Source organism: Oreochromis niloticus, linkage group LG6 (genome assembly GCF_001858045.2).
Source record: "Oreochromis niloticus isolate F11D_XX linkage group LG6, O_niloticus_UMD_NMBU, whole genome shotgun sequence".
Classification (NCBI taxonomy): domain Eukaryota; kingdom Metazoa; phylum Chordata; class Actinopteri; order Cichliformes; family Cichlidae; genus Oreochromis; species Oreochromis niloticus.
Window position 1 is genome coordinate 11028740 of NC_031971.2, and position 22648 is coordinate 11051387.

Here is a 22648-nt window from a genome sequence, read left to right on the forward strand (position 1 = left end):
GCAATCATTCTCCAGGCTTTCTGAAGATCTTTCAAAAACCCATTTGCAGTCCAGTCAATGTACCTGATCATTTTCAGAGGAGAATTGATTTATTTTTTTGTTAAACCACTTCTGGAACCATTCAAGGATTTAAAATGCATGATGAATCAGTGTTTCGTCTACGAATAAGAGACAACTTAAGTTGTGTATGTATGTTTTGGCACTTTGTTACTCCCTGCCTAAAAAAAAAAATGCATACTTTATTTTCCTTTCTTTGCTTGAATCTGTGAAAATGCTTTAAAAAAAGAAAAAAAACCAAGCACTTTGAGAGATATGGAGGAGGTTTGTACATGTGCATCAACCAACTGAATCAAAGAGCTATTAGTTAAATACCTGGCATGTCTTAGCATGGTGTGTCCTTAATAAATTGGAGGAAAGTGGACAAGTGGGGACAAGTGGAAGACAAAAGCAGGAAGTGGCAGGCCTGATAAAATAAAGCGAGTGTGTACAGCCATCAGTAACGCATGGTGGGGCCTCTGTCGTGGTTTGGAGCTGCATTTTAGTCCTTGGTGCTCGGGTTCTTGTCAAAATTGAGTGAATTATGAAGACAGAAAACTACCGTTTTGATCCACCATGCAATTCCATCTGGAAAAGATCTCAGCAATGCCTTAATTTTTCATGGTGACAATGATCCCACACACAGCTCCAGTGCAGTAAAAGCATACATGGATGGAAAAACACACAATGGAACACTATCAGTCCTCTATTTGTCTTCCCAGAGCCCAGACCTCAACATTACTGAAGCAGTGTGGGATCATCTTTAAACAGAACAGAACAAGAGACATTGCATTAAAAAAATCAAGAAGGTCGCAGTATTTTTTTTTTCAAATACATTAGAACTGTACAAACTGTTTTTGTTTTATATACTGGATTTTCAAGTGTGTTTGCTCATGTTTCAATAAATCACTGTCCCCATTTCCCATTTTCATAGCAAAATTTAAAGAAAAGAGTAATAGGTTGAGACATTTGCACAGTACTCTAGATCCGGATATTCTACAGACATGATATCCCAAATATAAAATGTCAAGCATCACAGCCTGAGAACTGTGATGCTCATGTCCTACATGTATTGTTTTAGCTGTATTATGAGCATTTGACATTTAAGACAGCCAATGTCTTAAAATTATGTCACAATAATTAAGAGTAAGTAGTGATAAGGTAATAAAAGGGCCTAACAATTTACAACATTACTATATTTGGGTGAATAACACAAGATTATTAAGAAAGTAGCCCCAACTAAGACAACCCAATTTCTCAGTACGTATAGAGACCCTTTTTTTAAAAACTTACACACCCAGTGTTCAGTTATTTTAAGATAAACTGAATCAGTTTGATGCAGTGATTTTTAATATGAAGAAAAGTAACACGAGAAAGGAGTTTTCGCCAACCTGTTTCTCTCGTCTCTTCTTTGTCTCACAATCAGTCAAAAAGTCCCGGGCACTTTAAATAATTCTACTCTAGATGTAAATAAGCGGCATTTAAATAAAGTTTTATCGATTCATTTTTAAAACAACCGCCCCCTAGTGTTTTACGACTGTCGTAGCAGCAGCGGCTGTCGCCATAACAACGTAGGGACGGTCTGAAAAGAGCGCGTTTTGCGCCATACGGAAAAAGGAATAAATTCGCTTACTGGGGACCAATTTAAACATTATAATTATTACGAATCGTGTCGTTCATCTTTAACATCCGGTAAACTAACTGTCAGTAACATTTTTAAACTCAGACAGCCATTAAAGAGTTAAACGCACTACGCGTTTTATTTGCGTAGAGGATTTTACATCCTGCCCCTGGTATCGTTGTTGCGGAAGTGAAAAGTCTACGTGTGGAAGAAAGGTTGGCTTGACCGTATTTGAACACCTTGCACACCAGCACTGCTCATGTCCAATCCAGGTTAGCTGTTTCCGTCGAACCAGTCTTCCTCACCCATCCCCCCTCCCCCCCGTTAGGCAAATGGATGCTTTGAGCGGTAGTCGGGGCGTATAAATGGGACGGAGAGGCGACGACAAGCTGTAATGCTGCGCCGGGTGCGGCAGTCTCTCCGGCAGGTGCTGTTTCTGATGGCCCGGAGACCGGATCTGCTCTGCGGGGCTATCGTGCTCGGCGTCCTGCTCGTGCTGGCCGTCAAGTTCACGTGCAGGTAAACATGGGCACGAGCTTCTGTTTATCCTCTGACAGCGCGAGCTTGCTTGTGTGTGACCAGGCTAACACGAGACCCCTTAAAACACAAACTAAGTGGAATGGTTAGTCAGGTGAGCGAAGAGCGGCGTTGTAACACTGTTAGGTCGTGAATGAACTACTCCTCGCTGTCTGCAGTAGTTACAAACAAGGGCTTCATTATTAGTGCTGCTAATCTAAAACTGACGTGTACTGTAGACAATGAGATTAACTAAGGACATCGCATTAATCTTTCAAGGAAATGTTGGGCGTTTTTTACTCAGATAAAACCCAGAAAAGACTGCAGGAAGATCATAATGAGATTATTAATGTTTAAATAGTAATATCTGGTGACATCCCTGACACACTGTGCTGTCATCATCTTGCAGCTTTGGCCTCTGCAACTTTAAGGTTCTTCAAAGCTTATACCACTTGTCGTTCAGTTATGGTGAATGAAAGTGCTGGAATCCTTCAATTGTGTAAAAGTGTGGCAACTGTTGCTGAATGATTGACTTGTTGGCTAAGCAGTTACTCAGTCGCCCTCTCGAAAATCCAGCTGAGACGATAATTGCCACAAAGACTGAAATTTGAAACCGACTCCACGCAAATTATACCAGGCAAATTCTGCTTCTCGTCATGCTGAGGTAATTTTGCTCCCGCTGTAACAATGTAGACATTTTTGCATAGCCTCTGGGGGAGGCAGAATGTGTAACATCCCCAAACACAGCAGAGTTTTTCACATTGCTTTCTGTGGATGCAAAGATATAGCCTTTCCTCCCCTCGTACATCAGCTTAGAATACCCTCAATTTCCAAATACCATTGCTTCTACTCTCATTTTCCAAATTTAACACATGCATATTCCAATATGTGCAACTCAGAGTAGTATGCAAGGCTGGAGGTTACTGCAGCACTCACATCAACCGATGATGGACACACTGCCATGATGAGCGAATCTCATGGAAGTGACACAGAGTTGTAGCTCATGGATTTAATAACCTGGCAAGATTGTTTGAATTCTTTACATATGCTGAATATTATCTTATTATGTGACTGTGATCTCTTTGCACCCCTCAGCGTTACTCTTCTCATTTATTTCTGTAGTCGTGCTAAGAATGTGGTGGCAGCAGCTCGGCCTCCGGTGCGTTTCTTTTCTCCTGACGCCCCGGTGGTGGATCTCTACTTGGGCCAGCTTGACCAGGTGAGATTCAAGGATTCAGACTTGATGGCAATCACTGTATTTTCCTTTGTTTGATACTTCATTTGCTCAAATTGTAAAAGAGAACAAATGGAAAGAGCCAAGAGAGTTTCTAAAACTCCAGTTAAATGTTTTGTCGTCGTAATCAAACTTGTGGTGCTCTGTGAGTCTGAAAGGGGTTTTTTTTCTTCACAGGTGGAGCGTCTCAGGAGTGTGGCCGAGGTGTCCTTTATTTTCTTCTATGCACCATGGTGTGCTCACTCTATGGCTGCGCGACAGGAAGTGCAGCAGGTCGCTAAGAAGCTGGCCAAACAGGTACAAGTGAACGGAACCTCCCCCACTCAGGATTGTTTAAACATCAAATATTTAGATGTGCTTTACTTGGACAAAGACTAAGGAGGCGTCAGGAAACTGGGGCTTGTTCTTACGTGGATGCATGTTATGTTATCGCTTGTTACGCAACATATTGGGAAGAGTTTATAGGAGCAGCTTGAGAGACTGCAGTAAAGAGTGACTCTGATATACTTGAGTTAATACAATCTGTTCCCTTCAGCTTAAATACACACTCACACATTTTTAGCTTGTGTCTCTCAAATGCAAATTCATAGTCGACTTGTTTTGGGCCTGTTTGTTAAGTAAATGAGTCATTACAGTGTGTGATTTTACACTGTTTTGTGTGTAGTCTACACACCATTTTGCTCATCTTTGTTTCTTAATGTGTCTCTTCAAACACACAAACACAGGTGCAGTTTGTGGCTGTTAACTGCTGGTGGAGTCAGGGGAAATGCAGGAGGCAAACCCACTTCTATCACTACCCCGTCATCCATCTGTTTTACAGAAGGTGAGACGGCGGGCTTGTCTTCACTTATGCTGGGAATTTGCTTTCAACAGCTTTAGCCAACAAAGAAGAATTGGGAAGGTACAGCCCCATTCCAAAAAAGAAAAAGCTGGGATGCTGTATGAACTGCACATAAAAACTGATTTGCAAATCTCACGAAACCCATCTTTTATTCACAGAACAACACAGAAAACATATCAAATGTTTAAACTGAAAAATGTACCATTTTAAGAAAAATACCGGCTCATTTTGAATTTGATGGCAGCAGCACTTGGGGAAAAAAGAAGCTGAGACTAGACCATGTTTACCACTGTGTAGCATATGATAAACATCTGGGAACTGTGAGACCATCTGCTGGACTTTTGGAAGAGGAACGTTGCCCCATTCTTGTCTTGTATGACAGAGCCATGCTGTTGTCGATGCAATATGTGGTTAAGCATCGTTTGGTTAAAATATGCAAGGCCTTCCCTGAAAAAGATGTGTGGATCAGTCTGTTTTGAATGAGCTTTAGCTCAGAGAAGACGATGTTTGTATGTGGCTTCTTCATTACATGATAGATGGCACAGCCGAACTGTGTTCACAGACGGTGATTTCTGGAAGTGCTCCTGAGCCCATGAAGTGATTTCTTTGACAGAGTCATGCCTGTTTTTAATGCAGGGCCTCCCGAGGGCCTGAAGATCATGAGCATCCAATATTGATTTTTGGCCGTTTCGCTTGCACACAGAGATTTCTCCACATTCTTTGAATATTTTGAGGGTATCATGTCCTGCAGGGGGTGGCCTAGTGAAAGTCTTCACAGTATTATGTAGAGAAAAATTATTTCAGAAGTTTTAATAGCATAGGAATAGTAACTCTGGCTCTTTAAGATGCTCTTTTTTTTATACCTAACCATGTTACTGACCTGTTGCAAATTAAGCAGATTACAAAATGTTTTTGTTGTTGTTTTTTTTTTTTAGTACCACTTACTTTTCCAGCTTCTTGTTGACTCCACCTAACTGACATGAGACCTGTTGCTGCCATCAAATTCAAAATGAGCTCATATCCAGAAATGATCAAATGTATGAGTTTAAGCAATCAATATGCTTTGTGTGTTCTTTTGTGAATGAAATAATATTTTATTTACTTTTGTATTTGGGTGTTCATACACAACTTCAGTCATAGACACGCATATTCAGAGAGGCTAAAGATGTATTTTAATACAAAACTGTGGGAAACACTTTGAATGCTTTGTTTCTTAATTGTAATTTAATTATGATTCAGTGGTTTTGTTGATATTTATTAGCATCTGTCGTACCTCTGTGTTTTCCACAGGTTTGGGCCAATAGAGTATAGAGGCCCATTTGTGGCTCCATACATGGAAAGTTTTGTACTCAGAGTCATCACACCACTGACTTACCTCCCATCAAGAGCTCATGTTGAAGAGTTCCTCGCCTATCATGAGGTGTATTTGAGCTTTATACTTCTGTCACTGATTTACCCACAGAGCGTAGCCCACTGTAATGAATGTGTCTTGTGCATTTCTAGCCTCGAGTGGTGGGTTTCTTCCAGTTTAACTCTTCCCCCCAGCCCCCAGGATACATCACATTTCTGTCCTCTGCCCTGCAGGCCCTAAAATGGGGTAAGAAATAATCACACAGCTTCAAGGCTGATTGTTAAGGCCTTATGAACATTTTTACCTTGTCAAGTATGGGATTAAAATTCAAGGAGAGGCTGCTGTTGAAGAAAAGATAGGAGTGGCTGAAACAGACAGAACCCAAATGTGCATTTTACGATAAAGGGAACAGAAATGTTTGAAGTCACGAGTTTCTCTGTTTTTTATGGTGCAGATTTCCGTGGTGTTGTACGTTTTGGGGTCGTGACCAACAAGCAGGTGGCAGGGGCCATCTCACTAACGGAGGATGAAACGGTTTTTCTCCACAGAAGATTTAACTCCTCTTTGGTAAGCAGTGTCAACACATGTTGTAGATGTGGTTCTTCTAGAAAATGCAAAAACACTAATGACTTTAAAACTGTGGATGTATATGATGCTGTATGTTTATTCATCTGTTTTTTAAGATTTTTCCCAGGAACGACCTTAACTTTACGTCTGAGGCCATTTGTAGATGGGTGTTTGAAAACCATGAGACGGTCCTCCAGTGGCTACAGCCCCCAGGAACAAAGTCTCGCCTGTTAGAAGAGGAGCTGACTAAAGGCCCTGCACTGCTGCTGTTTGTGCCACACAATCCACTGGGAACACAGCCCAGCCCTGTGCTACAGCAGGTGAGCAGAAAAAAAGCAGACAAATATCATTTTTGAAATTATAGAATTGCTTTATTCTCTTACAAATTTGATTTGCAGCTATACTATTATTATACACTGAGCTAATGTCATCTGGCTTACCCATCTTCATTTAGCTGCCCTGTATATTTAAAAAAAAAAAAAAAAAAGTTTTTTTGATCATGTAACTGAGACTTAAATAAATATTAAGTACGCTGGTAAAGGCAACTTTTACAGTGTCAGAAGCAGGAAAACGTGCAAGCATAAGGATTTGAGGGAGTTTGAAAGGGTGACATGGTGATGGCTAGACGACTGGGTCTTAGGCTACGTTCACACTGCAGGCGAAAGCGCATCAAATCTGACTTTTTTGACCCTATGCGACCCATATCCGATCATGGTATGGCAGTTTGAACAGCACAATCCGATATTTTCAAATCCAACTTGGGTCACTTTTGTATGTGGTACTGAATCCGATACAAATCTGATGTTTTAGAAAGCGACTGCTGTTTGAACGGTCATGTCGCATTAAATCCGTCTTTCACGTCACTGACACAAGACAGACGCCAATTATCAGCGCCGGAGAAGACATAGTGAACGCTTCCTGGCCATCCAGTGTAGATGTTGGGAAGACAACGTTGGAGAAACATGAACATTTTACTTGTACTATATAATCTGCAACTATCCTTTGAAGCACCGCTCCTCTCTAAAACAGCAATAAGGATATTTGTTAGGCCATATGTAAATAGCAAATTAACTTTATAACTTAAAGCAAAATTGGGAAACGTAAAGTCCGAAACAAGTCTTTATATTAACGGCCATCAGTTAAACAATACTGTTTGGTCTGGGTCTAAACAGCGCGCTGTGTGTGACATCTTCTTTTGCGCATGCGGGCCGTGATCGGTTCACACTAGAGCGCATTTGCTGTTACATTTTATTTGTAGTGTGAACAAGCAGACAAAAAAATCGGATTTGATCAAAAAATCGGAATTGAGCATTAAGACCTGCAGTGTGAACGTAGCCTAAGCGTCTCGATGGGTCAGGGTTGATTTGGCAGCAAAATGGGGACAAACACAATATTAGGGAGGTGGCCATGATGTTATGACCCTAACCCTTTGAAGGCTTTCCCAATTGGAAATGGCTTACTGAGGGATCTTGCTTTATTTGTGAAGCCTTTAGAGAGACATCTTCCTCCTCCTCTGCTTTCTATATTATAACGTATTTTTTATGTATATATTCTTTAATTGTGTTGTTAAACACTGTTATTAAGTTATGCTTAAATTCTGCAGATTAAATCATTTTCACCCCATTTTTGTTTTTCTAGGTTGCAGACATTGCTGTGCGTTACCACTCCTGTGACAACAGCCACCACTCCAGCTGGGACAAAAGTTTCTCCTTCCGCTCACTGTGCTGCCAGTCAGTTGTCCTCCCACAGTCGAGCACAAGCGTGTGTGAGGTGTGCCTCAGCCTTTCGTGGCCAAGCTTCACCACATCACCTCTGCACTGCTTGTTCCCTTCCTCGATCCAGGGAGGAGACGTTTTTCAGACTTATCTCAGACGCTGCTGCCTCCACCAGATCCCTTCCCCTGTGTCCATTAATAGTGCAACCTCAATGGGCTGTAGCAATTTTCTGGACAGCTACAGCCCATTTAGTCAATACAGTGCCTGCTGCAGAAAAGTAGAACCTCAGCTCAATGAATCACAAGCCAAAGAGGAGTCAGAGATGCAAAGTGTTCCTCCTTCCTTGATCCCTCCATTCTCTGTCCCTCAGCCGGAGGGAGACGGCATCACCGGGCTCCGTTGTCAAACCAACAGGACACTCAGGTTTTATGTGCTGGATGTTGCCCTGAACTGGCCTCTGGCAGTCAGGCTCGGAGCATCAGGCAACAGAAGTGCTTCTTTTGACCAAGAAGATGATAGGAGCGATGACGGGTCGTTTGCTGCTATTGTGAACCTGAAGGATGAAGTTCACTATGTTCTTCAGTACACTCCAGCAGCCACACTAACAGAATCTCTGGGTAAGACATGGGCAACTTTCATTCATCCAGCACGGGCTGGTTTTGTTTTGTCCCAAAAGTTGGGAGCTTGAATGATTTGGAATTTTTAAAGCATCTGGTGATTTCAAAATCCCATATTGTGTCTCTTCTGTCTCAGACTGCCGGGTTTCTTGTGGTTCCCAGCATATTTAAAAGTAGAATGGGAGGCAAAGCCTTCAGTTTTCAGGCCTTTCCCTGTGGAACCAGCCCCCAGTTTGGATCCAGACAACAGACACCTTCTCTAATTTTAAGCTTAAAATGGTTTAAAACTTTAATTGTTGATAAAGCATGTAGTTAGAGCTGGATCAGGTGACCCCGAAACCTACCTTAGTTATGCTGCAACAGGTCTAGGCTGCTGGGGACTTCCCATGATGGACCCATGATGCACTTCTTTACTCACCCTTTTCCACCCACTATATGTTTATACACCACTCTACATTTAATCTTTAGTTATTATTATTATTATTATTATTATTATCATTATTATCATTATTGTTGTTTCTTTTCCAAAGCATGTCTTTTGTTCTGTCTCACTCCCCTCACCCCCAACTCGTCATAGCAGATGGCTCTGCCAAGGGTTTTTTCCTGTTAAAAGGGAGTTTTTCTTTCTCACTATCGCCAAGCGCTCGCTGAAAGGGAGTTGTCTGATTGTTGGGGTTTTCTCTGTGTTATTGTAGGGTCTTTACCTTACAATAAAAAGCGCCTTGAGGTGACTGTTCTTATTTGGCACTATATAAATATAATTGAACTGTTTTTAGATCACCTGGTTGTTGTGTGTGTTGCCAACAGGGAAGCTGCAGGAGGAGTGCCCTCTGGTAGACAAACTATACAGTGCCTCACACTCATAACATGGTTGAAGGATGTTATTCAAGTCTGCTTGGCGCTTTTAATTTTCATTCATTGGCCATCATAAATGGTGATACTGACATTGGCAAATAGTTAATATTAGCCGAAAATATCCACCAATAAATCAGTCAGGCACTGGTTTCTGCAAATGTCTTTAGGGCCTTTCGAAATACGAGTCATCTGTCCTTGATGACATTGTGATGTTGCTTGCACACATTCTTGTCCACAGGATTAAATTAGGCTTTGTTCACTGATTCTGATCTGCCTTTCAGGAGTTTGGGGGTTTTTGAGTTGATGAAAACAACTTTGTTTGGCCTGCTTTCTTGAACAGGGGCCTCATCGGTTTAGATTTGTTTATTCTGTAAAAGACTCTTCGGGCAAACAACAGTTTTGCATAAAATGCATATCAGCAGATTAGGTCATTTGGCTCAGTCATATTTTGCATGCATGTGTAAATGCTTTCAGAGAATTCATTACACAAGAAGACACGGGTGATGTGGTTTTGTTTGGTCAGTGTTCACATAAAGATTTAATTTTTTCACTCTTTACTGCTTTTCTGACCTTCACCTTATGTGCTGATGTGACACACATACAAACCTGTCTCCTTTCTCTCTGTAGCTATAAGGTTGGTACCAGGTGCGTGATGGTGTACTTGAGTCTTATTCTTGCGCTAATTCTGTGTTCATGTTGTGTGTTTCATTGCAGAGGCCTTCATCAGGAACTTCAGCGCTCCCTACAGCCTCTTGCAGAGACACTTGGTTGGAGAGGAGGACAAGAAGGGAGCTGAAGAGAAGGCGAGGCGTTCAGACGAACACTCGCAGTCACCGCCACGCTTCCTCATCACAGAGTTGACCACTTCCTCCTTCCTGCCCTCCGTCATGGACCTTCAGAAGGTGACTAAGCGTTCTATAACACCCTCAGCAAATCAAGGCAGTTTGTGAAATTCTGAATTTCTTTTAAGAATTTCTGTGAAGCAACTTCCATGCACCTAAAAATAAAAATATTAAAATATAGAAAAAGCATGATTTTAATGGAGGCTTAGTACGCTGCGTGCTCTACTTATGGAAGCAGGCAGTTTGTTAAACTCCTGATGATGCCAATTTGTGTGTCGTAGGACGTGCTGCTGTTCTACTACACTCAGTGGTGTGGATTTTGCTCTGTTCTCAACCACATCATCATCCAGCTGGCCAGATTATTACAGGGAAATGGCACCATCACCGTGGCCAGGTACAGTTACTGTTTGTTTACAGTTTTTCTGCGGCCCCGGTTGTAAGTGTACCTTTGGTCAGTGTCTACCCGCAACACAAAGATGCTGCTGCAAAATGAATCATTATGCAAAAGCTGATGCAGTACCCTAAAAGGCCACTTAATTAGGTACACCTGTTCAACTGCTCTTTAATGCAAATATTTAATCAGCCAGTCACATGGTAGCAACTCAGTTCATTAAGATTGTAGACAACCTGTTGAAGTTCAAACTGAGCACCAGAATGGGAAAGAAAGTTGACTTTGATGATAGTCTGAGTAAGAATTAAGGCAAGGTGTACCTAATAAAGTGTCAGGTTAGTGCATACTGTGTGATTGAGGTGTCTGTGTTTTGAAATGTAACAAAAAGCATATTTTAAAAACATTTCAGAAGCTGAATGACTGAACACAGTTTCCCATATATTTATTTTATTAAGCGTGTAAAGAATACTTCAGAATATTAGCAGTGTGACCCTCATTTTTGAAGAAAACAAAAGTGATCACAGCTTTGTTTTTCCTTTGCACAGGGTGAATGTTGCACGTAATGACCTCCCCTGGGAGTTCATGGTGGATCATGTTCCCTCTATTCTTTTCTTTCCCAGATACAGGTAAGAATAAATACAGAGAGGTGCACACAAACAAGGGTGTGGCTGAAGAATGGGGGGCTCTGGATTTCATATTTCTGCAAAAAATAGCTTTGATCTTCACACTGTCTCAATGGAAATATAACTGATGTTAAAAAATATACACTGAAAAGCCATGAAGTGTTCATTCTAAATGTAAAACAATACATTTTACTGGAGTCCTACTCTTAGTCCACATATAAGTGATTAGGTTCATGGACTACTACAACCTAGCTGCTTTACTTTGTAAATCTCTCTGTTAATGTAACTAATAATTATTACATTGTAATAAGTTGCCTTATTTTTTTTAAACAGTTTTCAAGTGGCTTCATTCATGTGTTTAAGACCTCACTTTGTGATTTCCCCCCATTCGAATACCCGTCTGATTCTTAGTCCTTCCTGTGACACCTCAGTTTAAAAAAAAAAAAAAAAAAAAAAAAAAAAAACTTTCATCAGTGAATTTCAGCAGAATATTTTTCACCCTTGTGTTCTTTTTTTCTCTTCCCTTTAAGAAAACACCTTAGTGTGAAGTTTCCTGACAACCTTCCCATCACATTACCCAACCTCCTCCGCTTCATCCTGCAGCACTCTGGCTCTTTGCATCACGCGCACAAACCGTCTGTTGAGACAGAAGGCCCCGGACACAGTGCTTTCCTTAGGTCAGAGTTTCTGACACTCCAGCGTGAAGTTCAAGCCCTGCATCACGCCCGGGAGCGTCTCTCCCAGCAGCTCGCGCAACTATGGCGCGACAACCGACGACTGAAATTCGACACCCGCGCCTTAGAGACCGAGAACAGCGAGCTGCAGCAAGAGAGGCAGAGCTTAGAGGAGCAGCACCGGGAAAAAAGCCGGCAGCTCAGTGAGGTGGTGAGGCGGCTGCAGGAGCTGGCGGACGCCTCTGAAAATCTGCTGAATGAGAACACACTGCTCAGGGTCCTGCTGAGGGTGCTGAAGGACAAGACAGAGGCTAGAGAGCAGGCGGAGGTGGAGAGGAAAGAGACGGAGCAGAAAAGAAGCCATATGGCCTCCTGAGCACGTCTGCAGGGAACCCTGAGAATGAGGCAGAGCAGAGAAAAGAGAAAGGAAACCAGGCCAGGAAATGAAGGGAAGGTTAAACTAGAGGCAAGAAGAGCTGTTAGAAAATAAGGCTGAAATGAGGAGATGGTCTTCGAATGCAAAAGGCAAGGCCCGGTAAATTTTCTCACAAGGGAAAATAAAGAAAAGATGACAGTTACCATCTTCCAAGAAACACTGCTGCTCAGTCAGGCAGGAATATAAGGAGAGATGAGTAGCACAGGTGGGAAGGGAGTGAAAGAAACAACACGCAGCTCTTGTGCTGTGATCATATGAGCTTGTCCAACTCTTTAAACTCTTTAAAGTTCTGTGCCAACTTTCCCAATCAGACTTCCCAGCTGTGATGCTGCGCTTGCAATGATTTATTGACTGTTTTAATTGTGAAGGAATAACAAGAGAAACCTGGACAACCCTGCAGCCAAATGAAGCTTCCTTTAATTACTGTAAACCAAGTGCAAGATAGTTTCTTTATTAAAAAATAAAAAACACCATGGATGGGCTAGACTTACCTGCACCCTGTAACAAAAAGTCGAGGTTAGTTCATATGAAGAGCTTGAAGAGCAGTGATATACTCTGACTCATGACGGAGTGTTTCACATGGAAAACCTTGCTTGGAAAGGAAGGTTAAGATACTCTTAATGTGAAAATCCCAGACTTGGTGTCATATGTCTATTTAACCTTTGGGTGCATAAATGGAAATTGTAATCAAACATGGAGGAAGTCTGGACTTGTAATCAAATAAAGCTCTGAAGGAAGGCCCTGGGCACTTTCCAAGAACTCGCAGGATGACCTCACCTGCTGTTCTGTGAGCTGAGAGTCACATGATTAACCTCCTGGAAACGTTCCCCATGAATTCCAAAAATTCAACCAGCATTGGCTCACGTTGATTCATTATAGTTCATGTGACACGTTCATGTGCTTGATTTGTTTTCATACTTGTAGTTCTTGTCTTTTTGAGTTGTGTGTGTACATGATGAACAGATTGGCTTGCTGTTATGAAACATCAAAATGATAAAAACATACTGGTAGGAATTCTTTTAAAGTATATACTTTTACACTGAATAACAACTCTAGCTCTGAATCTTAATACCTATCTGCAATGGCATTTATAGTTCAGTACTAGCTGACTTTTAGGAATTTATGAGTAGCTTTCATCACATTCTCTGGAAATCTGTAAAACACAGCTGTGTTTTTCCTCCATTGTTTTCTTTAAAATGCATTTGCAGTACTGGTGGTTCAGAATTTGGCTGCAGGGAGAGAGGGCTACTAATAAAACTGAGAAGTAATTTCATGCTGAATACATGCGCCCCTTGTTTTGTTTGGAGCTATTAAGTGGACTCAACAATCGGTAAGATTTTTTGTGTTTTTGAGGGGATACAGTTGTTTTGTGAAACTGATCTATTTTTACAAGAATCCTTGAATCACTAAATGTTTCTATGTAACTATTCAGGTATTATTAACATGCTGCAATTGTTTACATGTGAAATATTGCACCGGTTTTTACTGATTAAAACTCTTTCATCTTGTATTGATGTGTGAGCACAGTGTTGTGTTGAGATACAGTTGAAATACCAGCTTTTACATGTCAGGACATAATATCCATCCAACCTTTCGCTTCCGCTTGTCCTTCTCAGTGTCGCGGGGGGGCGCTGGAGCCTATCCCAGCTGTCATAGGGCGAGAGGCGGGGTACACCCTGGACAGGTCGCCAGTCTGTCGCAGGGCCAACACACAGGGACAGACAACCATTCACACTCCCATTCACTCGCACATTCGCACCTAGTGGCAATTTGGATTATCCAATTAACCTATCCCCACAAGCTGCATGTCTTTGGACGGTGGGAGGAAGCCGGAGTACCCGGAGGGAACCCACACAAACACGGGGAGAACATGCAAACTCCACACAGAAAGACCCCGACCTGATGGTGGAATTGAACTCAGGACCTTCTTGCTGTGCGGCAACAGTGCTAACCACCATGCCACGACTTAATAATAAATAAAATAATGTGGTCCTTTATAGGACTTAAAATGTTAGATGAACAACAACACGTGACATATGACACTGTTTCATTGATTATTTAACACAAATTAGGCCAAGATGGAGAAGCAGTGTGTGGGGAAACTAACTACATCCTTACTGCTTCTATAGGAAATAAGAAGGTAAGTAGCAGCTGGGCGCTGCTGATCAAAGTTGCTTGATTGACTGATCATGAACAAGTGTGAGCACCTCTGTGAAAGCTGATCGTCTGGCAGTTTGTTGGTCTGCAGCATTCTGGGAAGGTTATGAGGCACTTTCCACACAAACTAGTTCATCACTATGCATTGAAAACCTGTAGAAAACAATCAACTGGTCTTCCCAAGAGTGAACATCCTAGCAACCTTGGCCCATGGTCAGAGTGCAATATTAAAAGGAGCTGCTAAAAAACCCCAGGAGTTACATCTAAGACTATAGCTGTCACTTAGATTGTTAAATTAGTTTTTAAAAAGTCTGACACAGTTTAATTAGGAAACCTTGAACAAGTACGCCTTGTTTGGAACAAATTTAGGTTTGCAAATTTGTATCTGAACAAGGCACAAGACTTCTGGAACAACCAAAGACCTGATGTTTGGCCATTATGCACAGAAACAGAAAATTAATGAGCACAAATACCTCATATCAACTGTCAAGCACGACGGTGGAGGGTGATAACTTGGGCTCATTATAGAGTCACAGGACCTGGGCACTTTGCAGTCACAGTAGACCATGAACCCCTCTGTATACCAAAGTATTCTAGAGTCAAATATGAGGCCATGTGTCCAAACAACTACAGCTTTGCCTATATTAGACCATGCAACCATCCCATGCACAGCAGCAAATCTGCAAAGGAACAGCTGAAAAATAAAAAAGTCTTGCAATGACCCTGTAACATGGTGGACTAATGTTGCCTGCATCCATTCATCTCCATGTTTGTTGTGGAAGTTGCACTGGTTTGGAAGTGGTTTTGTGTGTCACATTTGCTCCATCAATGGCTGTGATGGGGTTAGATTAATTGAAGGTGTGTGTATTTGATTGCACTGATACTCTGGTCTACTTATAGCTCACACTACAAACACTGCTGCGATATTTTGTCTCTGTGCAGGTATGTCATACAGTCAGATCTAATAAAATTGTTTTCTTTAATCAGCAATGACTAAAAATTTACACAAACATCATCTTTTATTATCCAAAGCTTTAGTACATGTTTAGGAATTTCATATCCTAGGATTTTTTTCCCCTGTATTTTCCCAAAAGTTGATGACTTTTTTTCCCTCTTTGGATCGACCTTTCTCTTTCTGGAGACCCTGGTATGATTTAGAGGTACGTTGATCTGCTTGTGTGCTTCAATCAAGACATTTATTTCTGCTTTTTCCTCTTGAGATATTTCTAGTTTTTATATACTTTGATCAAATCTGAAGTCTTTAAAAGTCTTTACTTTTTAATTTAAACTCCTCTCTTGCTCTTGACGAAGGCGGTCGCACTTTTCTCCTTCTCCTCGGGTGAGCCTGAGTGCTGAAGATATCTACCTATTCGGAACCATGGTAACAGGGTTCTTGCTGATCGGAGCTGGCTTGGCCCTGGCTTATCGAAGAATTAAGAAAGCGGAACCGGCTGTTCAAACCCCCACAAGGCTGCCCGCTGGGACTGAAACGATGGGACGAGGCGTGAATTTCTCAAAATGGGCAGCATGGATAAACTCTTGGCGAAGCTTACGGCTGCCGTGAATACTCAGAATAACACCACTGAGTGCAAACTGGATCACATCTTGGAGCAGCTCACTGCGGTCGTGAGTTCTCAGAATCGGCTCTTTGAGCACAAGAATGACAACATCACGGAGCGCAAGTTTGATAACATCATGGAGAAGCTCACAGCTCTCCAACAGGAGATTGAGAGACCAGTGTTGGACGTTAGAACAGCTTTGAAATTCATATGAGCTGTTCGCACTAAAGTAAAAAACACCAAAATCTGTATTCACTTCATGCGGATATCCCTTTGGCGCCAGCTGTGGTCTCAAGGCTGGAGCTGAACAACTACACCTGATAACGACTGTGTTTCGACTGTTCTTCCCATTCTATGCAAGGCCACCTGGGTTGGCTGGAAGACTGTTTACTTAGCCTGGCAGGGCGAAGGACACTGTCTCAGCTGAACTCTGGACATACACACACACACGCACACAGACATATATACACATGCAGACTTACACTCATCCCCCCTCCCCCTCCAAACGCCTTCGACGCTTATTCCCTTCCGATGCTGATGGTGGATCATGGAGACCAGGGCACAGGCTGCAGGCCCGGATGCACTGTCTACATTGGCTGTCTCTCACCCTTTACCCATCCCTGTTGCTTGTCATGTGTTTCTTTGGTGTATTAGAGTTTTTTTCATGTGCTATGTGCAGAGGTGTTTTTTTCTGTTCTCAAACTGATCTCCCTGTTGGAGCTCAGTCTGGGGGGAGTTATTGTTTTCTCCTTATCTTTCCTCATGTTGTGCTTTTTCCATGTTATACCCCTCTGACCTGTCTTCCCCATGTGATGTTTGTGTAATGTATGTATGGTCGGAGGGTAAGACGGCGCTGGCACGGCTGGCAGCCTTAACCCAATTTCCCTCGGGATGAATAAAGTATCATCAATCAATCACTCAATCAAAGCCTTTGTCAGTGTTTCCTGGGGTTAATCTGTACAATGCTGTAACACATTTATTCCACTGCTGTTTAAACTGGACATGACTGATTCTAAATTTGGGATCCAGTGTTTGTTTTTAAATCCATATTTGTCCGAGATCTGGGATCATTCATGTGTTTTGATCACATTACTTCAATAACTGTTCAACAACTGATCATTTTTCATTTCTCGCTCCATCTACCTACTTATTACACATTCAATCTGCATTTAAATTCTCTCAGTTCCCAAAGACAACCAGACGTGTAAGGGAACATTTGGCATGAAATGATGCTGTTGCACAAGTTTTAGAATGTGGCTTTTCAAATGCAGAACAGATAAGACACTGTATGAGCATGAATTCAACGTTGCTGTGCTCACCAATGGTTAAACGTCTCATCTAATTTGGAGCAGCAGGAACATGTGCTGCTAATTTCACTCTGAATGCAGGATTATGTGCCTTCAGTTACTGGTTGGGTGCAGCAGTCCTCTCAGAAATGTCTCTTCCATATCTTTTTGCATCGTTTAGCGCTGGCTGCATACTTTTGCAGCTCGCAGCAGATATGATACACTACAGATATACTACAACACTACACCAAGTTATTGGTGTAGCAGCAGAACTGCATGTACACAGGAATAAGACTACACTGATGGTAGTCAGAAAAAGGGTATAAAATTACTTGGGTTTGGGATGGGTCAGTGAGGATCACACCGAGAGTCCCAGGATCTCATGACTTATTAAGTAAAGGAGGCTGACAGTGAAGGTGTAGCTCTTTCAGCTCTGCCCTGAAACCTCTTCTCTCTGTGGTCACAGCCTGTCCCCCAAAACTGTAAGTACTCTGCTTTAACTCAATGATCAAGTTTAACACTGAATATCTTTTTGTTATTCAGACTTTTGTTTTTTGTTTTTTTAATTTAGGACAGCTTTTCTTAAGTTTTTATGTTGAAATGCACATTTTTTAATGTGTGTACACAGGAAAAATGGCAAATGCGCAAGTTCCTGTTGGTGAGTTTGTGCCATACAATCTGTATTTATGTTGTTACTCTTAAAGCTGAGCTCTAATTTCATGTGATTTTATTTAAAAACCTGATTTGTTTTTGCATTTGCTCTTTTGGTGCTCTCTATCTTTGTTTTTCTGCAGCTACGGTCGGTCCACTGGAAGACAGCCCAGTTCAGATCGCCTGCCCTAACTGCCATCAGATAGTCCTCTCCAAGGTGGACTACGCTGCTGGATTGCTCACTTACCTTTTCTGCGGAGGGCTCTTCTTCTGTGGGTAAGAAGAGTTCAAGCATCGTTTGCTTCACCATGCCAATAAAAGAATTTTACAGATTTCATACAGCTCCTCACAGTGTGGCTGGAAAACCACATGGAAACTGTTTGGAAGTGAAAACATGCAAAAGCTGGACTAAAGATTAATGTCACTGCAGTGAGTTTTTAGCAAGAGATGGTATTAATCTGTCAAGCTGTTGAGCTCTCACAGATACAGTGTTTTTAGATCAGTGTTGGTGCTGGAATCTGGTGTTAGTCTGATCCTATTCATTTCATCTTAAAGGATGCTTTCCTGTAATTCCTCTAGTTGTTTAGTGCATGAATGCATAGGGAGAGCAAAAATAGCATTAGCTGTTTAAGCTAAGCTAACAGCCTCCAGCTGCAGAGATATGCAAGTTGGATCAATCCTTCAATGTTGTTTTACTTAAATTATTGAGTAATGTAGAATTACTTTCCCACTATGTGCATATTGAAATTTATGCCCACATGCACAATACTGAAATAAAAACATTGCTAAAGCACTACAGTAACACAGCTGGTGGTGCAGTGATAGAAAGAAGAAGGAGATATTTGGTTTTAGTTATTAAGCTTCTGTTGGTGTGCCAATATTTTTTTAAAGTGAGGACCACACATTGAAAACCGGGGTGATGTAAAGGTGATTCCTCTGCTGTGGATTGTGCATGTTTACTGGTGTTCCTATGGGTTTATAAAAAAAACCCCATGTCACAGCTGTGGCATCATACCAGTGGGCCAGCATGACTAGTCCTTAAACTATCTGCTAAATATGATATCTGCTGCCACATGTCCTCATATGGTGACATCATATCCCTTACATGAGATAGTCCTGAAAATGAATGAATGAATCTTTGAAGGTTAAAAAACATGAAAATAAAAAGGATATGAGTAAATAAATCTGATCATCACTGCTGTCATTTCCAGCTTTGTTTTAGGCTGCTGCCTCATCCCATTCTGTGTGGACCGTCTGAAGGATGCCAAGCACACCTGTCCTGTCTGCAAGACTGTACTTGGGGTGTATAAACGCTTATAACTCAAAGACCTGCATCAATTTATACATGGCATTTTGCAAATAAAAGACACTTACAAAAGGTCACACTAATCAACATTTCCTTATAACTGAATAACTGATAATCTTGTGACTAATTTGCTGTTGGTGTACATATGAAACCTTTGAATATTAAAACACTGACACCAAGCAAATAACGAGCTCTGATGACTGTTTTAAGGCTGTTTAATATGTGTTTATTATTAATCTCTCAAATACATTTTCATAGTAAGACTGAATAAAGAAAGTACTATCATGAAAACTGTTACCCGTCACCCGAACCTGTCATTTTTCTGTTAAATCCTCACCCTTTTAACAATCTTCATTTAAATGGAACAATAAAAAAATAGAAAACAAGTAAAGCAAAAATATGACCTTAGAAATAGTTTATGAAAAGGTTTCAGGAAGATTTAGTAATCAAAAATACATCATTTACAATTTGTCTTATTGCACCTACACTATTTTGTTCATAGCGAGCGTTACAAGGAAGGAAGCAAATGCCCTTCTGTTTAACATTATTTCCTTCTATTAGTGATAAATTAAAACAAAAAGATTATTTCAAGCCTTTATCCAGTTATCTACCATTTTACACTTCATATTCCAATAATCTTCCATGAGACAAGTTGTCTTTACATTACAACATACTGAGAAGTGATGAGGAGCACAAGAAGAGCGAAGAAAGAGAAGCCAGCGCCTCGGACTGGAGGAGCATTGCCTGGAAAGAAATGTACAGTCACATTAGAGACCAATAAAACTTTTTGCCCTTGATTTAACTTCTTTGTCTGAATTATTTGTGGAACACTAGCATATCAACCGCACAAAAGCCTCAACAAGTGGGCTTTTTAGAAAACTCTGAAACTGCTCGATTAATCACTGCCAGTTCTTTTTAAGCATCTTTTATAATTTATTTATTTATATGGTCCAATTCTGTCTAAAGGTAGAACAATATTTTGCATAGTATGCAAAACAACTGTCTATCATTAAAAATATATAAAGAAAGTTTTACTATGATACACTAAATCTCTGTCTGTCTGCAAATTCCTACATGATCAGGAGTTTAGCAACTATAATGTCCACACAGGCACAGCTCAGACCCTTTAAGGTTCTTATCTACATCAGGTCTTTTGTTGTCATCATGTTGCCTAGCAGCCACATACCAATGGTTAGTGTTTGTGCACCTATAACACCATTTAAAAACGTATCATTTTCATTTCACAGCAGTGGTATGTAGTCAACCAAATATTTAATATATTCATTTTTCATATCAAGTTGTGATCTTTACACTATCAATATGTCAAGTTTGCTGTATTCAGTGCTGTAGTGCGCGCTTGTACTAGTTTTTCTGACTTGGGATTTTTTTATAATGTGAAAATATTAAGTATTTACTGTATTTAATGCTGGCATCATTAATCACACTGCAGATCTCGCAAGTAAAAACCAAGTTCCCTTTCACCACCAGTGTGTTTTTTGTTTTGTTTTTTTCTTGTCAGTGCTTCTAATGTAAGGTGATCTCTACATACTCGTAACAAAACAGCAGGATATGAGACAAAAATGCTTAAAATGAGGAATTGAAAGATTTAATCTGCAGCAGAAGGTCAACTGCTAGCTATACATTTCATGTTTTCATGCTTTATTTCAGTTTCCTTTATTTCTTGTACTCCTGATCAACACAAATCCCTTCCTACCCACACTCTTCCTGCACAAGTCTGTTCTATGTGCGGACAGTGTGCCATATTAAGTGTTGAAATGTGGTACTGCTGCTTTATCTGAGGTGTTGTTCTTTGAATGTTTTACCCCATGCTACCTTTTATAATACTTACCCGTGGTGCTGTTGGATCCAGTTGTTGATTTTGTTGTTGAAGTTGTCCCTGATGTTGTTGTTGAAGTTGTCCCTGATGTTGTTGTTGATGCTGCGCCTGATGCAGTGGTGGTGGTGGTGCTAACCTTGCCTCCTGTAAGCCCCACTCCCAGACCATTAAGATCGGACTGTAACTGTGAACTGATCCAGGTTTTCACCACTGTCACATTTTCATACGACGTCAAAAGTGGGAGGTTGGTGCCAAGAAGACCTTTAACATCACTAACAGTCAGGTTCTATGGAGAACAGAGCAGACACATTTTATCCTATGAGCAAATAAACACACTTACTTTATTCTTCAACAGAAAAAAAATGTACAATTTAGTTTTAAAACTTATCAGGCCTGTCCAATGGTTTGCGTGAAGTAAATAAATTGAGGAACTATAATGCAAGACCCTCCCACCCCCACCCCACAAATATATAAATAAATAAACTTTTTTTCAAAATTAGTCTAAAATTCAGAATTCAAAGTGCAGACACGCAGCACTGACCTGTATAACACTCTGAAGCAGCCCAGTGAAGGTCGGGAGGTCCATACTGATATTGGCAGACACTAAATTTTGGATAAACGCAAGATCTGCACCCGCTGCAAGATGGGAAAAAAATGAATGGTACGTTAACTTTCAGCTGTTTAAATGATGTTTTTTTGTGAATGTGGGTTTGTTTGCTTACGTAGGTAAGATTGTATGAGCTGGTAAGTGGAAGTGGAGATAGAGATTGAGCGGGTCACTGGGATAAATGCTTTATAGGCGAGGGCGAACACTTCTTGCTTTTTCTCAGTGGTGCAGCTGGATATGTCCAGGGCATTGGCGTTTCTGCAAGAGATAAAAACACAGGGATGGTGTGTTGAGTTTATGGAAATCATATAACATTATTTATCATTAAATCAGACTTTTTTTTTCTAGTTATCTAAATAATAATTTAAAGATTTATGTGGGTTCACCTGCCTTTGTAAGCGCAGGATCCCTGACAGACCTTTAGCCAACATGTTCTAGTACCTTTCAGATATTACCTGCTGCTAATGTCATGTAAAAATAACCTCCAAACACACACACACTCATGCACAGTCACAGCTCTGATGCCTTACTTGATGCTTTCAACCGAAATGTTCCTGATAGCAACAACATCCAGGGCGCACAGGTTTGGTCCTCCAATGGTGTTGAGTGCCACACTGCTGAGACTGTTCCCCTTTACACTCAGATACTTGGAGATGATGGCTTTGGCCTTGATGAGGAGAACCAAGCATTGGTGAGAAGACACAAGCATGTAAAGTAAGCTCACATTCAGATTTTTTCTTCTGTTTGCTCACCAGAACCGGGTCCCACGGTCCATTTGAAGGATTCATCAAAGAAGCGAGTGTGTCGATCTGAATAATACTCCACATGTTGATGTCTGCCATAGTGGCACTACGGGACATTGCTCCTAAGATCTGAACCTGATCTTCTGGGATGATGCCGCTGGCATTGTAAGCCTATAAATTTGG

At 41.1% G+C, this 22648-nt stretch overlaps 3 protein-coding genes across 6 annotated transcripts in view; 2 read left to right on the top strand and 1 right to left on the bottom strand.

Moving 5' to 3' along the window:
* Positions 1 to 1602: 1602 nt before the first annotated feature.
* On the top strand, positions 1603 to 13829 carry txndc11 (thioredoxin domain containing 11). 3 transcript variants are annotated; one of them, XM_025907681.1, is made up of 14 exons: positions 1603 to 1872; positions 1986 to 2176; positions 3296 to 3392; positions 3585 to 3704; positions 4133 to 4230; positions 5539 to 5668; positions 5752 to 5845; positions 6054 to 6166; positions 6283 to 6486; positions 7805 to 8498; positions 10068 to 10255; positions 10477 to 10589; positions 11132 to 11212; positions 11740 to 13829. In XM_025907681.1, the coding sequence occupies exons 2-14, from the start codon at positions 2052 to 2054 to the stop codon at positions 12257 to 12259; spliced, it is 2577 nt and encodes an 858-aa protein (XP_025763466.1). In that variant the 5' UTR covers positions 1603 to 1872; positions 1986 to 2051; the 3' UTR covers positions 12260 to 13829. The 3 variants fall into 3 exon arrangements, with proteins under 3 accessions (XP_025763466.1, XP_003456981.1, XP_019216120.1); XM_003456933.5 differs by having other exon boundaries at positions 1603 to 2176; XM_019360575.2 differs by lacking the exons at positions 1603 to 1872; positions 1986 to 2176; positions 3296 to 3392; positions 3585 to 3704 and having other exon boundaries at positions 4177 to 4308.
* A 3145-nt stretch (positions 13830 to 16974) lies between these two features.
* LOC109202694 (lipopolysaccharide-induced tumor necrosis factor-alpha factor homolog) lies at positions 16975 to 19341 on the top strand. Its single transcript, XM_025907718.1, has 4 exons — positions 16975 to 17803; positions 17950 to 17979; positions 18116 to 18248; positions 19184 to 19341. The coding sequence occupies exons 2-4, from the start codon at positions 17955 to 17957 to the stop codon at positions 19290 to 19292; spliced, it is 267 nt and encodes an 88-aa protein (XP_025763503.1). The 5' UTR covers positions 16975 to 17803; positions 17950 to 17954; the 3' UTR covers positions 19293 to 19341.
* A 137-nt stretch (positions 19342 to 19478) lies between these two features.
* Positions 19479 to 22648, bottom strand: part of LOC102078550 (uncharacterized) — a 65430-nt gene continuing 62260 nt past the window's right edge. For both annotated transcript variants that reach the window (XM_019360573.2, XM_019360572.2), the window contains exons 60-65: positions 22475 to 22636; positions 22253 to 22389; positions 21838 to 21980; positions 21657 to 21751; positions 21128 to 21401; positions 19479 to 20022 (exon numbers count right to left, since the gene is read on the bottom strand). In XM_019360573.2, the coding sequence (XP_019216118.1) occupies positions 19937 to 20022; positions 21128 to 21401; positions 21657 to 21751; positions 21838 to 21980; positions 22253 to 22389; positions 22475 to 22636 (897 nt within the window). In that variant the 3' untranslated portion in view covers positions 19479 to 19936. The remainder of the gene's footprint in view (positions 20023 to 21127; positions 21402 to 21656; positions 21752 to 21837; positions 21981 to 22252; positions 22390 to 22474; positions 22637 to 22648) is intronic.

Bases quoted from the DNA above. Each gene is read 5' to 3' on its own strand.
- txndc11 (XM_003456933.5), top strand. From the start codon at position 2,052: ATGCTGCGCCGGGTGCGGCAGTCTCTCCGGCAGGTGCTGTTTCTGATG. The intron at 10,256-10,476 runs GTGACTAAGCGT...TGTGTGTCGTAG, and splicing joins CCGTCATGGACCTTCAGAAG to GACGTGCTGCTGTTCTACTA. The intron at 10,590-11,131 runs GTACAGTTACTG...TCCTTTGCACAG, and splicing joins GGCACCATCACCGTGGCCAG to GGTGAATGTTGCACGTAATG.
- LOC109202694 (XM_025907718.1), top strand. From the start codon at position 17,955: ATGGCAAATGCGCAAGTTCCTGTTG. The intron at 17,980-18,115 runs GTGAGTTTGTGC...GTTTTTCTGCAG, and splicing joins AAATGCGCAAGTTCCTGTTG to CTACGGTCGGTCCACTGGAA. The intron at 18,249-19,183 runs GTAAGAAGAGTT...TGTCATTTCCAG, and splicing joins GGAGGGCTCTTCTTCTGTGG to CTTTGTTTTAGGCTGCTGCC.